The 15661-nt window shown below is 40.7% G+C and overlaps 1 protein-coding gene across 1 annotated transcript in view; it reads left to right on the top strand.

Moving 5' to 3' along the window:
• Positions 1–15661, top strand: part of ctnnd2a (catenin (cadherin-associated protein), delta 2a) — a 273917-nt gene that overhangs the window by 159767 nt on the left and 98489 nt on the right. The window contains exon 12 of the mRNA XM_080865626.1: positions 7433–7805. Coding sequence (XP_080721752.1) covers positions 7433–7805 — 373 coding nt within the window. The remainder of the gene's footprint in view (positions 1–7432; positions 7806–15661) is intronic.

Below are 15661 nucleotides of genomic sequence, written 5' to 3'. Positions count from 1 at the left end.
AAGTGCTTTACAGAGACATTAGAAACAAAAACAAATAAAAAGCATGATTTAAAATTGATTAAAACAAGCAAACAAACAAACTAACTAAACACACACATTTCACACCTGTTCGCGCGATCTGAACCCTTATCGTAAGGGGAGCTACCAGTCCTTCTGTGGACGAGCTACTTTCTATTTTAAATTCCCTGAATTTAAAATACTCTCTAGACCCAGTCTAGACCCAGTTGGGGAGCTACCCAGAGCTCTAATCCCACTTAACAAACAAACAAACAAACAAACAAAACAGTATATAAAATCAAAACAGATAATAACACATTTTGCTGGTGGAAGGTCAATATCAGCTGTCACTAATTAACAGTTTTTCCACAAGTTGATGACAGGACAAAATAAAACTTGCTTATGTTTGGCTTCGTGTGGTCCCTGCAGTCCCGACTCTCCCAAATGTTTTTTATGAGGGAAAAGAAGCATCACCTCTGTACAGCCTTAACTAGAATACGTTTCTTTGTAGTTCCTGCAACTGTAACAGTGGATTGTTTATATCATTTACATCATCTGCTTAATGCTTCAACAGTATTTAGATCTCAAATAAGTATCAGAATAGATGCTGTATTGAAGATGCACAGTCCCTAGGCTTGAATCAAAAATCTGGTCACGGCATCCCCTACTAATGTGCAGTACAATAGTTATTGCCTGATAAATCCTTGTAGCATAAAATTAAAGTGCTGCGGTATTGTTAAACTTTCTGGCTTCTCCCCAGTCACTTTATTGTGTCACTCCAGGAGGATTTCTCTGTCGCCAGGTTAGATTAGGTCTGTTTGGCCAAGATCAATTTCAGCTTGGCCCGTGATCCTCTTGGATTGTTAATGGACCTACTGCCTTTTCAACACCAGTAAAGAAAGATGTGTGAATTTGCACTTACTTATAATGTGATGTTTACTCCATTGCGAAAACATTTGTTCTGGTTAAATGCCCAGACTGTCATACTGCAGCCAGCTCTCTTTTGAAAGACAATGTCTAATCTCAGTTTAATTAACCAAGAAAACAAAAACGGACTTAAAAAAGGAGGTGAGAAAAAGAAAAGTGAAAATGGATTTATTTTTTCAGGATTATCATATAAATATTATGTGCAGCAATGCCTGTCAAACTGATAAACTGATTTGTCTTCATGAAATCACATGTGTTTGATGCTTTTTTATGTTTTATTGATCCATTGTTTATTGTTTTTAAGTGGTAATCATTGCACTTTGATGTATTTCCCTACCATAACACGTTCTTGTTAAATATCCTAACAAAGGTGACAAATAATCATCGCAGTGTCTATGACAATGATCTAGTACATCTTCTTTTAGCTGCCCCTCTTACTACCTTATTTATATTGGTCAAATTCAAATAAGTAAGTCATGATCAGTTAAACTGGAAGTCCAGCTATTTTCTAGTTTAATTTTAATACAAGTTTGCTCAGTCCATTTCTTTATGCATGAAGTCACAAACATTTATTGGTTCGTCTTTTTACTGAGCAAGTTCAGTGTGTCTGGGTTATCTTTTCGTTATCTGGCTTTTAGCCTTGTCTGCTTTTGACTGCTCACGTTAGATAAGATAAGATAAGATAAGATAACCTTTATTAGTCCCACACGTGGGAAATTTGTTTTGTCACAGCAGGAAGTGGACAGTGCAAAAGTTATGAGGCAAAAATTAGAATACAATAAGAATAAATACAGTACACAACTGTACAGAATAGAATAAAATAAAATACTATATACAGTAGAATAAAATAAAATAAATATACAATAAGATAAAAATAGAATACAAATACAAATACTATATACAACTGAGTAAAAATACAACGATGACAGAAAGGATTATTGCACTTAGTATTATTGCATATGTATGGATGTGTGTGCTTGATCAGTTAAAGTCTTTATTATGGAGTCTGACAGCAGTGGGGAGGAAAGACCTGCGAAATCTCTCCGGCCCACACCGTGGGTGCCGCAGTCTCCCACTGAAGGAGCTGCTCAGTGCTGTCACAGTCTGCTGCATGGGGTGGGAGATGTAGTCCATCAGGGATGACAGCTTAGCCGCCGTTCTCCTGTCACTCACCACCTCCACTGGGTCCAGAGGGCATCCTAGAACAGAGCTGGCCCTTCGGATCACCCTGTTCAGTCTCTTCCTGTCCCCAGCAGAGATGCTGCCGCCCCAGCAGACCACGCCATAAAAGATAGCAGAAGCCACAACAGAGTCATAGAAGGTCTTCAGGAGTGGGCCCTCCACTCCAAACGACCTGAGTCTCCGCAGCAGGTACAGCCTGCTCTGCCCTTTCCTGTAGAGGGCGTCTGAGTTATGAGTCCAGTCCAGTCTATTGTTCAGATGAACACCAAGGTACCTGTAGATTCCCTCCATGTCACCCTATTCCTACAACCGCTTCTGTCACGCCAACCCTCTCTCAACTCTCCGTTTGCCTTCACTTCCTCCATGTCTTCCTCTTTTCCTCCTGCCTGGTAGTTCCACCTTTAACAACCTTTGTCAAAGGGTGGACTCATTTCTAATCCTGTCCCTCTTGGTCACTCCCATTGAAAACCTTACCATCTTTAACTTTGTCACTTCCACCTCATCCTAGTACCCTCAGCTATGGTGGTCATCAAATCAATTAGTCAACAGTTTTTCCTTTATAATTTTTGTCCATGAACATGAGTTATTGTAGACACACAGAGGTCTAAAGTCAGATTTTTCTCATTATCAAAATAATTTGCAATCTTTAACAAACATGTGTGATGTTAGAATAGGCCCATAGGACAGGTTAAAAGCACAGCAGTTGCTGATGCCAAAGCATGAAGGAAAGGTGACTGAAAAATTACTCATGACTCAAAAGATTCAGGAAACAAGAACAAAACCAGCCCGTGGCCTTATGCTATTTTATAGTAGCTATCTACTCGTTTATCATCAGAGCAGATTTGAGTTCTTATGGCAGTTACAAGAAATTACAAACCTCTGCAACTATGATTATAAGGGTGTCATGTATAGTGGTGTATATCACCTATAAATACAAACAAAATATTCTCTTATTTTATCATTTTAGCCGTTGTACATCCACAGCATGAACAATTAGCAACATCCTGGAGTCCTGCTGTGTCCAGCCAGCATGATTCCTGAAAGACATGGCACCTTTAGTCATGGAAACAAGTATCCTACAGCTTCAACACTATAAAAAGCTGTATACTTGATACTGAAAGTGCAAGGGAGAGCACTTGTGAGTGTGTGTGTGTAGGGGTAGGGGGGTGTCGGTCTTCCAGTGTTTAGGAGCTCAGGAACATCAAGAGCTGTGTGTTGGCCAGGAGGCTCTCCTAGGGATAAACAGAGGGAGAAACTAATCCTTACTCTCCTTCACATCCAAGCAGGGTGCGTGTTTGTGTCCGTGTGAGTGTGTGTGTATTTATCTTCGGAAATGTGCTTCTTCCATGGCTGCTGAAGCCAAGGTTGCGTGCGCATGTTGGTAAATGACCTTAAAGCATTAGAAAAAGATGCGTTACAGGCATGCATGTTCAGTCTAAGTCAATCACTGGCACATTTAGTAATCCATGTATGTGTGATGACGGCGATGTCTGTGTGAGTGTGTGTATGTGAGAGAGATAGAGACTGTACTGATGGGGCTTTGTGTAATCGTACTGAGCAGTGAAGCGTGTCGAGAGAAAGGACATGTCCTCAGCTCTGATCACATAGTCTACTAGAACGACAGTGAAGGGAGGGAAGGAAAGAGAAAGACAGACGCTTGTTAGGGAAGAAGAGGAACACAAAGCATCAAATGAAACGATGATGAGGAGAGGACGACTGACAAAAATGGAATGAGAGAAGGAGTAAGCTACGGTAAAAGGGAGAGGTTGGTAAATCAAAAGGGAGGTTTCAGAAGAAATCCACGAGCTAAAAGAGGGATGGAGGTAAAGGCAGAGAGTGATAGAGCTGGAGAATTCGGAAAAAAGCAAAGAAAGAGAAAAGGGCAAGGAATTGATGCAGGAAACACGATAGTGACCAGAGTACAGTTGAAAGACACTGAAGCAGAGATGAAAGAATAAGAAGTTTAGATGGATATGGAAAGCTTAAAGTGCTGGTTTTATCCCCTAGTTTTTCCCTCTCCCCCTTCCCCTTTCCTCCATCTCTTGTGCATTCAGACAGGTTTTCCTAGTTGCAGCAGCCCAAGAAAATAAAATCAAGCGAGGCGGCCCCTCAGCCGACTGGCTAATTGCAGAGGTATCACTGTGTCAAATGACTAATAGAATTTCCCTTTCCGTCGCTAATCTGCCAGCAGGAGCACAGCCGCAATTTGTTTACTCTTTGCAGATGCAAGGGAATACAAAGACACACCCGCCTTTTTATTTCCTCTCAAACACAATTTCACGCTGCCAGAGTGTTAGGTGTGAGACGTGTTAGTGGAAAGTGCACGTGTGTGTGTATCTGGTATACACAACACCACATGTTTCGTGATTTGTTTAATATTTCATGAAACACCCTGTAAGTTGTGTTCTGCTGGTCTTCAGCAAACTCATGATAGACACACCCTTTCACACTGTGTGTTTATTCCATATATAAACGTTAACACTCAATTATATGCTTAAATCTAACCTCAACAGATCTTATTCTCGCTTTCAGGTCCCGAATGACTTAATTTTTTGGTCAAAAATGCAATTACTTCAACAGCCTAAAGTCCCAATTTACTCTCAAAAGTAAGGAACACGAGAAGAAACACAGGTGTACAAATACAAAATACACATGCATAAATCAGGCACCCACATCCTGATTTGGCAGGCAGTATTGGCCCCAGAGGTCAATCCATCACTCAGACCACACCATTAACTGAGCAAATCATAAATTCAGTAGCATACCATTTACTTAGAGTAGTTTAAGAAGAGACCGCAGAGTGTAGAAGGAAAGATTGTGTGAGTAGGAAAATGAATTGCATAAAGAGGCACGGGGAAGCAGAATACAAAGTACTGTAACAGAGTATGAAAACAAAAGGAGCGGCTAAAACAGTGATTTGGCAGCACATTTTGGGAGGATTCTTTCTGTTCTTTGTTCCCAACCATCTCTCTTTATCATTCTTGATTTTGTTCCTTTTTCCTTTACTTTTTTAGCTTATAACCAAGGACACTCCTTTTTAGTGGTCACAGCACAGGCTATAAAAATAATTTGACATGACATTTTTCCCTTCTTTTCACTGTTCTTCCACCCCCTCTTTTGCTCTGAGGTTTGTCCTGTCTGGTTGTCAAGTCTCTCGGTGAGTGCACACTGACACTGGTGGTGTTAGTCTAAAACCCGGACACTAATGAGACAGAAAGACAGACACACCGCAGACACAATTTTAAGACTACAGAAAAGTCTGGGATTTGCTTCTGATGGGAATAATGCTGCTTCATTACCCTCCTATACCCTCTGTTGTATGTGCTCCCTCCATTGCCTCGCATTTCTTTTCTTTTTCCTGTATTGACTGACTTTGTTCTCTAAAACGTGGCTTTCTCAGCTGCAGCCTTTTCTTTCCCCTGGACTCATCCACTGTTTTCCTGCCTAATTCTTTGGATTGTCAAATTTGGGGCATCAGTGCGCACTAGGATTGTGATCCTATCGCCCTGTCTTCCCTAGTTGGATTGCCAGTAACTGACAAAATTGCTGCTGGGGTGGGCAAAGGATTTAGTCAGTGTGCACTCGTTAAGGTGGTGCTGTCCATTCTCCATAATGCATGCTATGTGGCCTAAATACAAAAAAAAAAGTACGAGTGGTAACCAGAAGTTGACAAATCCAAGCTGAGCAGCTGAAACGATATTAAGTCAAAAAACAAAAAAAGCTGGAAAGTCAAACCAAAGTCCTTCTTCTGTTTTCTCTCATTTTTAAATGATGATGATCACGGGAGTGCTCCTTACATGCACATTCATTTTAAAGAGTGCAGGCATCCAAACACAAACTTGTCTGTACTTAACTGCTCATGCATGTCTGTGTCACCCAGGAGATAAAAAATATGCTAAAGTGATTACGTCATCCCTAAGGTTTCTTGTGCCGCTCATAGAGTTCTCCAGAATTGTTTGAAGAAGTTCAGTTCAAGAATATGGAATAGGATCGTTAAAGGACTGGTTTCGTCAGCCTTGTGTACAAAATAGGTTGGGCAGATCAGATGCATGGGTGTGTGTTTGTGTGAGTGTGCGAGAGAGAGATGGAGGTGAAAAAGAGAGTGATAAGAGGGTTGTGAAGGTCAGGTAAATGCCAGCACTCGAGACAGTGCTAAAGAGCAGGTTTGTTGGTCACGTAACGATAAGACACTCAGCCTCAGCACACTCTCACTTCCACACAACCTCCAGTCTTTTGTTAATTTGTGCTCTGACTGGTAAACGCTCCTTGTCATCTGTTTATATGAAATGCATAGGATTCTATTTGCTTATATGGGGAGTTTTAGTCTGCCTCATCCAGGCAGGTTTTAAAGGCTAATTCTGTTTGTGATTGGAGGTTCATTGGCCTATGTTAAAGCCTAAGCCAATCATACGGCCGCATATCGATTACAAGGCTCTGTGATTTATTGCTTACTCCTTGAAGAAGATGTTTATGGTGTTTTTCACGTGCTGTTTTCAGTCTGCATATACCTTTGTCCTAATGATGGATAAGATGGATTCCCCCCCCTCCACGGTCTGTCTCAGTGTTTTTACAGCCAAAGAAACGAGCCCCCCAGACTCACATTAACACCTTGATATATCACCACTCCACTGTTTCAGTGCATCACGGAGGGAAGACAGCTACTGTGCCTCTGAAGGCTGCTTACACCCTCCAGCAAATCCCAATTCAATTTCAAAGTCACTCCAAAGAGAGATGCCTTGTTGTTGTTTTATTTATACATTTTATGTATGTTTTTAGTCCTTTTTGATCACCAGGGTGACCTCACCATGATCTCTCAAAATGTGTGGACTCATCCCTTCCCTCGCATGAACTAGAGCAAAGTTTACATATTTTATTGCAGACTGATGGAGTAGTGTGTCATTGCAGTGACAACTCTAACAATGATTGTAGTCTCTCATTGTCAAAAGTATTTTTTTCCTTGCCACTGTCTTAAACATGGGGGCAGAACTACTCCACAACCAATTTTTAATGTGCTGTTGGCACTGTAGGATTGAACGGGCTTTGACAAAAACAGGCATTTACAGTGATTTCTGCTGTACAGCTATCAAGAATTGTGTTAAATTGTCAATAGATTTATGATATAGTATTTCATGTGTTTAATTTTATCTTACTAGATTATAATCTCTCTCTTTTAATCATGGGAATAAGGCCAATGTTTTTTTTTTACCTATATGGAGTTTTTTCCAAATGACTGTTCATCGCTGTGTTTGCTTTTCTGTCCTTCCTCTCCTGTGCTCGTGTCCTTGCCCTTCTCTCCTCCTCTTCCCTCATTCGCTCTCCTCTGTAGACCTGACCATGCGTATCCATGATCAGGTCCGTGACCTAAGTTATGTCCTCTGTCCCTACTTTCCTGCCATAGCACCCTCCTCCCCTGGTGTCGACTCCGCCCCTTTGCAGCGCACTGGAAGTCACGGCACAGGAACAGGAAACTACAACCGCGGCGGGACCAACAACTATGCCACAGTGGGGCCAGGCTACACCTCGAGTGGCGGTAGCGGAGATGTATATGGTTCAGATCCCTATGTGGCTGACCCCTACCGTACCCTGCAGTACTGCCCTTCAGTGGTGGAATCACCCTACAGCAAGTCAGGACCAGCTCTGCCGCCCGAAGGCAGCCTGCAGCGTTCACCTTCTATTGACTCTATTCAAAAAGATCCAAGGTAGGATGAAAAGAGAGTTGTAGAGTGTGTGTTGTGTGCATGAGTATCTGTGTATACATGTATTTTTTTAGGGGTTTATTGGATCACATCTTGTATGTTCAACATAATAAAAAATACAATGCCTAGACACACGTACACATCACATGAGTCACTTCAGAGGATGTTATACTGACTGCTCAAGACTTTGTCCTAACTTTACAAAAATGTTAATAACACCTAGCTCTAGACACAGATTAATATAGTCAGCCACTGATCATGCCATTATTCAAACTTTGTGATCTGTCATCTGATTACAAGCTCCAATCAAGGGACATCTTATGACTGACCTCAGTTTGAATTGCCAACGCTCATCATATATTCATAACTCCAATCATGTTTCCGAAGGTTTCAAATTATTACTTTCAGTGAAATCACAACGGTGCTTTTGAGTTGCTTTAAAAAGCTTAAAATTGCAGTGTTCTTATAAACTCACAGTCAAAGCTTTTCTGCACAAACAGGTAGATTTCATGGTCTTGTGGTTAAGAAAAACCTTTAGTAACAGTCACACACTCAACTCAGCCATGACCATCAGGTTTTTTTCTAAAGCTCTCTAAAAACAGGTCTTTATGCCCGAAAATGCATTTACGCTGAAAATGTCTCAAAGTTAAGAACAGGCACGTTGAAGTAAGTGTGTTGTCTCAGGTACCAGTGTAAAAATTTGAAGGCACTTCAGATACCAAAACACTGAAGAAAGATTTTGCATATCTGGTTTGTCCACACTCTAGACTTTGAAAAATGAAGGTAAACAGCAATTATTCTTTAATTTGACAGGAAAATCTCTCATAAATATACAAAAAGTTTTTGCCAAATTAAACTTCTGTTTTTTTGTCCAGTGCAGCTACCTCATATGTACGAGGAAAAACGATCTAATAAGACACTGTTTTACTCCAGTCACACACCAGTTGCTTGAGACTTTTTTTTTCACCTCCCATAGTGTCATGCTGTGAGCATCCTACTGGGCTGTGATCACTTCCATCCTCTTGTCTTTGCAATTAAGCAAAGCTCATTCCCCGTCTTTTTTTTATACATATTTCACAGGACTCTTGATGTATAATTCCTTTAATTACAGAGCAAGAGGGACTGAGGCGGGTGGATCAAGTCTCAGCAGCAGCTGTCAGTCACTGAAAGGGAGAAAGAACACAGTGAACAGAGAGAGTGGGAGATTATTAAGAACAGTGACAATGAAAGTAAAAAAAGAGGGGGGAAATGATTAGCATGTGCACAGTCTGATGAAGGTAAAGTCCGTCACAAAATCCTGCAGTCTTACTGTAGGATGTGTCTACTTTTGATGATATAGTTAGACTGACTGACTCAAGACAGTCTTCATATTTCACAACAGCCAATGTACCCAATCAAGTGAAAGCTCATATCTGGTGAGTTTTGTTATTATAAAATAAACACAGCACTTCTGACTTACACTAGAATATCGTATCTGTTTACTTCACAAAAGGAACGATTATTGTCTTTTTCTTTGCACTCTGGACTTTGTTGTTCATAAACACTTCTTCTTTAGCAAAGTAGTATCAATTCTGAGCGAGGTATATGTTTTATTAAGGCATAATCTTCACACAGCAACAACATAACATAACAAAATAGTTGTAAGAGTAGACAGAAATATGTTTCCAGAAGGTTCAAAGAGATACTGGAGAGCCAGAAGTGAATATAGGTCAGTAAGATAAGAAAATGTGAGCGATTGCATTTTCACATCCTAAATCTAGTACTTGATGATGAAAAGAGGCATTGCATACCTAAAAGGCTAAATTAGCTAATCCGTTGTATAACTGGTTTTAATATATTAAGTTGTACGCTGAAATGTATTTCTATACATAAGTGTGTGTGTGTGTGTGTGTGTGTGTGTGTGTGTGTGTGTGTGTGTGTGTGCGTGCGTGCGTGCGTGCGCGTGTGTGTGTGTGTGTGTGTGCGTGCATGGAGGGAGAGGGGGTGTAAGTGGATATGTAGCAGAGGACTTTTTAAAAGTTGATTGTTTTGTAATACTCATAATACGAAAACCAAGCCAATGTAGGAGTAGGTTTAGCGCTTACATTTCACATACAAACACACTCAGGCATACGCACATTGTTCTCTTTATGCACTTGCAATGAAAGTGTTTATTGTTGGCCCTCTAGTGTTATTGCCACACTTGCTTGTATGCACAGTCAAGATCATTTTGCTTCCATTATTGCCTCAGGCTTCATGGATTTCTGTGCACAGATCCAGACAGAAATCTCATTTTTCCCCCATTTGCACTTTTTTTCCTCCAGCAAAGTAACAAGAAATGGTAGAATTGCAAGCATTTTGTACACTGGTTGAATTCAACACTAAAGATCTTTTTCACAAATCTGAGCCTTTGTGGTGAATGCTGCCTGCAGATTGCATAGTGATTTATTACTATTATGTTACATCATTACTATTTTTAACTTTATGCACAGTTAAAGGTAGGGATGGGTACCGGTGTCCGGTGCCATTATGGCACCGGTTCTGACATAAACGGTAGTAACCAGACCGAAAAGCAGCGCACATTTCGGTGCTTTATTTCGGTGCTTTTTTTTTCCTGAGCTGTGATACACTTCTAGCCAATCGTTTTACGTTTCCGAGGATAGTAGGCGGGGCCAGGTACGTACGTTCTGTTAGAGCAGAGCTACAGATTAAAAATGTCCAAGGCGAAGCGGTCAAAAGTATGGCTGTACTTCACAGCAAAATATGCAAACTCAGCAGCCTGCAACAAGTGCTTTAAGCTGATACTGTGATACTGTCAAAGGAGGTAACACCAAGAATCCGATTAAACAGCTGGCGACGCATAGCGTTTTTTTTAAAAGCCGAGAAATGCGCCGTATTTGATAGCTTGCTGCGAGACCTCACACCGAGCACGTCGGGTGGGTTGCCAGTTATCGGACCCGGAGCAACATCCCCCAAAAACCCGAAGAGGAGAGTCCTGGCCCCTAGCCCTGCCAGTGTAGCAGAAATGATGACGGATGATGATGCAGCAGCAGCCGTTCTTCTCTGCATGAGTAGCTTCATGTTGTTCGTGTGTAATTTACGTTGAGTAGGCTAACCACGTTATTACATTAATGCATGTAAGGTGAACTAGCAAACATCATCATAGCTACATGCGGCTGTCCTCTTGTTTGATGGCAGATACTCCCTTCACCCTGGCCAAAAAGGCTAAAATGACCAAAGAAAAAGTGGGAAACAGCTGAACATGAGAGGTTTTTGGACAAAGTTTGTGTTTTTTCCATTGTTTAAGCACTGCTTCCAGCCAAGAGTGATGCCATATATGCCACATAGCTGCAGAAAAGGCTAACATTGTTATCTTTTTACAAAAAAACCCAGCTGAACATGAGAGGTTTTTTGACAAAGTTTGTGTTCTCCATTCTTTAAGCACCGGTTCGAGCACCGTTTAAGCACCGGCACCGTTTCAAAAGTACCAATTTGGCACCGGTATCGGATAAAACCTAAACGATACCCATCCCTAGTTAAAGGTGTCTTTAAATGCCTAATTTCTAGCTGTATTTTTTATGCAGTTATCTTACTGTGCTTAATATTGTTGAATTGAAGTGTGTTAGATTTCTCTTTGTCAGGAGGTTAAATGGCCTCCTACTCAAACTCCACTCTCTCTCTTGCTGTAATTGGATCTAGTTGAGCTAACATGAAGTGCTAAATGAGTTAGCAGCTATTAGACACAAAGAACACTGCGAGTGAGGGCAGAGGTTATGTGTGCATGTTTTAATGTGTGTGTGTGTGTGTGTGTGTGTGTGTGTGTGTACATGTGTGTACACACGAAACGAAAGACTATGTTTTTTTTTATATAATCAATTAGCATATCTTATTTATTAATGTGTGTATGTCACTGTATAATGTGTGTGTGCATACATGGTAGCCAGTGACATACTGCTATTATAGCTGCAAAAGAGTGAGCATGATAAGCAAGAGGTGGTGACAGCAACATGAAGGGAAAACTCAATATCTGTCAATGGATAGCAGTACAGAGAGGTGGGAGGAAGACAAGGAGACAAGATAGATGAGGGGTGGAAGGAAGGAGGGAAGAAGGAATTACTGATGAGAAAGCTAAAGGGAGCAGTGCAAAATAAAGCTGGAGAAACAGGAGGAAGGGAAGAAAACAGACACAAAGAGAAAAGGAGGGAAATGCAGAAAGACGAGGGAAATGAGGAAAAGTTAAGGTTGGTCTTTAGGTGATCAACATGCATGGGGAGAATAAATATAAGAATAATAGGAAAAGTGCAGAGAAGGCAAGGGCAAAATATAGATACAGTGTCTCCCATTATTGTTTTGTCTAAGGCAGCGTCTCAGAAAGTTTGTGCGTTTCCCTCTAAGCGTTCTGCGTGTAAAGCGATTGTCACCCCCACTGGGTTTCTTTCTTAAAATGAATATTAAAAACAGTGTAGGGAGTGAGATGATGAGAAATGTTGAGTGCAGACTTGCATAACCAATAAACAAAGAGAAGAAAGAGGAGCGAAAGGCAATAATGAAGGGGAACATTTTTAACAAATGAAGGGGATTTGGAGACTCTTAAGTGAGTGAAGAAAGCATGGCATCTGCATTTGTTTAGGGAATAAGCTATACTGTACCTTGAGAGATTGAAGGAGAAGAAGACAGAGGGAGGGAACGATGTTGGGCATACAGGAAGAGAGAGAGAAACATTAACTTGGGGAAGATGGGAGTTAGGCGCCAGTGGTTTTTGTTCTCAAACTTGGGGCTTAGGAAAGCATGTAATAGGGTGAGAAACAACATAAAGGGTAAGTTAGATTATGCAATGGGAATTCACTGCGCTGCAGTTATGAGGATTGACAGGAAGGAAGAAAGAAAATAGTTGGACCATTTTGATCAAAAACAAGACTACACCATTGTTTCAGCTGTGGGGAAATGCTCGACTTATCTAATCGCACACTGAGCCTGAAACATAGACACAAGACTTCAAGATAAATCAGACTCTCGTCATTTAAATCAGACTCGCCTCATTTACATTTTCTCCTCCAAACGTATTCACGCAGCAGTGATGGCTGCAGCATTAGTAATATTTGATGTTAAAGTTTGTTAAAGACTATTTTAATTATTTCATGTGATACATGTTTTTTTTTTCCTTTAGTGTTGTAGTTTTGCTTACATTTCAAGGCAGCCAATAAGCTCTTTTGATGTTGCACATCTAATGTAAATAGTAAATCTAGTAGTAAAAGTCCAATAACGTCTTACTTTAGATATAAATTCTAGTTGGCTTTGACATTTTTCTTTTTAAATAACGGATTATTCAAATGTGTATATTTGTGTTAATCTGTAAATTTGAAATAACTAACATGCCAAAAATATAATTTAAAAAATCCATATCCAACGTTATTTGAAGTTAAAGTAACTTAACTTTAAAAAATACCTCAGTGGCTCTTTTTAGGAGCGACTGCCTCTAACATAAACTTAAGTTGCAGAACGTTTCCAAAGTGATTGACTGTGACTATTTATTGTCAGTAGTATCACACTCAACACTTTATTTCAATAAGGAGAGTGCCTAAAATGTGAACATCCAAAATACAAGTTGAATTTAGAAGAGCATAATTCCAAATGAAGGTAGGATATAGACCTGAGATAGTCCAGACTCCGATGATGGTGAAGCAGAGTAGTTGAGACAGTTGATGATGAGATTGGATGAGGTCCCCTGTGTGGATGAGGTGAAGATGGGGAGAAGGAGCGTTAAAAAACAGCCGGCCTGAAATGGAGATTGACTGATTAGAATATCCTAATACTAACTGGGCAAGAGTAGCGAATTTGACAACACTGGAAAAAAGAAGTGCCAAAGACATGAACACATGAAGACAGAACATGAGCCACCCTTATTGAATGTTTCCAGAAACAGAGATCAGTGGTGACTGATCAGTGGTGGGCATGTCTGTAAGTGCATGCAGACTGAGTGTGTAGTAGGCTTTTATGTATTTGCCCAAGGCTGCGAAAGACAGGACAGAGGATGTGCATTTACATGTTTGTTTGTGTGTGTGAGAGAGAGAGACTCATATGTGATGTGCATATTACAGCGTGTTACACGGTGAGTGTAAAGGATGCTTGTCATAACGACGGGACATCAGGGCCCAGTTAGGAAGGCACGATTTACTGGTACTGAGAAGCATTTGGAAATCTCCACAGAAGAAGGCTGGAGATCACAGACCAGTCGAGCTGGAACAGAGAGAGAACAGATTACATCTTACCAAGGGAAGAAATTACGTGTAGTAGGTGAGCCCGATTACCACCAAAGATGTGAAGACAATCTGGCAATGACCCAATTACATGCATTAATTACATATATACTGCACGCTCCATGAAGAGATGCAGATCAGGTGGGAGGGAAAACGCCCAACTCCTAGACGCCGCCCTGAGGCGGACCATTCCTCTCTAGAGGAAGCGGAGAGAGAAACAAAACAGTTTCCAAAAAACAAAAAGAAAGTGAACTACCCTCGCATGACAATGCTGGAACATCATTGTATGAGTTTATGGGTGTCTGTATGCGTTGAGAAGCTGCAGTGGAGGGTGTAATTATGCAGTGATGGCTCTTGTTGAGCACAAATGTTTATTTATGAGGAAAAGAAAGGGAATAAAGTGCCTGTATCCCCTTCTTGTAACCATAGTTTATGCAAGTGTATTGTTTGGATCTATGTACCCACATATGGTTTATGTACAGTATAACTATAGAGATGAGATACCTGTGCATGTTTGTGTGTGTGACAGACATTCTGATTCTGATACAGTGTTCTCCTTTTTCAGTAAATTAGGTAAAGAACTGTTACTGCTTTTAGCATTTGGTTTGTGTCTTTTTTTTCTTGTTTGCTAAATTGGACGGCTGTTTTCAGCACTGATGCAACAGAACCACAAATGCACTGATAGGCTCTATACTTTTGCTTTTGGCGTTCTCCTACACAGCTTTAATGCCTCTGTTTGCAACAGCTGTGGCTGGATGCATAATGTTTTTGAGCTGTCCATACATCTCTTTTCTGCTTTTTCACTTTCAGATTATTATAAAAGATGCAGATGACATCATTGCTCAGTAGTTTGAGGTTTTATAGAAGAACAGTGCTTGATTTGACATTGGTCATGATCATTTTACATGACATATCTTTTTAAATTAGATGAAAAAATAAACGCTTGTCTGTAGGATGTAACTATTAGTTATTTTCACCAGAGTTATTCAGACTTTATTCGTTAGCTGATTGTATTTCTGTCTGTTTACCACTTTTGGGACATAATTGATTGTCAATTTGAATGCTTAATGTCACCATGAAAAGCTGCTTGACTGAAAATAAGGGAAGGACAGAAAGAAGAGAAGCCATCAATACATTTGCATGCTTTCTTATTAATCTGTATTCTTCTCGAGGCATAGAAAATGAAAGAAGACGGGGAAAAAGTGTTAATGAGAGAAAGATAGAGAAAGATGAAAGGATGTCGTGGTAACTGGGTGGCTTGGAGAGAAAGCAAGGGAGGGTGGACGGTAAGGGTGGGAGAGCACAGTTACAGGGTGAGAAGGGGACTTAACCAAAGAGAAAGAAAGAGAGAGAAACCGACAGAGGACACACTCTATTGGCTCTCAGCACGGCCCAGGGGTAATTTCCTCTCCACATGAGAAATGCATGCTGGGATATGGAATCACCTCCAAGGGAGGGTAATGATGCATTGCCAGAACCTTGGCTCTGAGGCACAGCTGTGTGTGTGTGTGTCTGTGTTCACAATATGCACATGTGAACGTGTGTGTGTGTGTGTGTGTGTGTGTGTGTGTGTGTGTGTGTGTGTGTGTGTGTGTGTGTGTGTGTGTGTGTGTGTGTGTGTGT

The sequence above is a fragment of the Rhamphochromis sp. 'chilingali' genome, assembly GCF_963969265.1.
Source record: "Rhamphochromis sp. 'chilingali' genome assembly, chromosome: 18".
In the NCBI taxonomy this organism is placed as follows: Eukaryota; Metazoa; Chordata; class Actinopteri; order Cichliformes; family Cichlidae; genus Rhamphochromis; species Rhamphochromis sp. 'chilingali'.
Note: the sequence above shows the minus strand (reverse complement) of the source record. Positions and strands in the feature narration are given on the sequence as shown.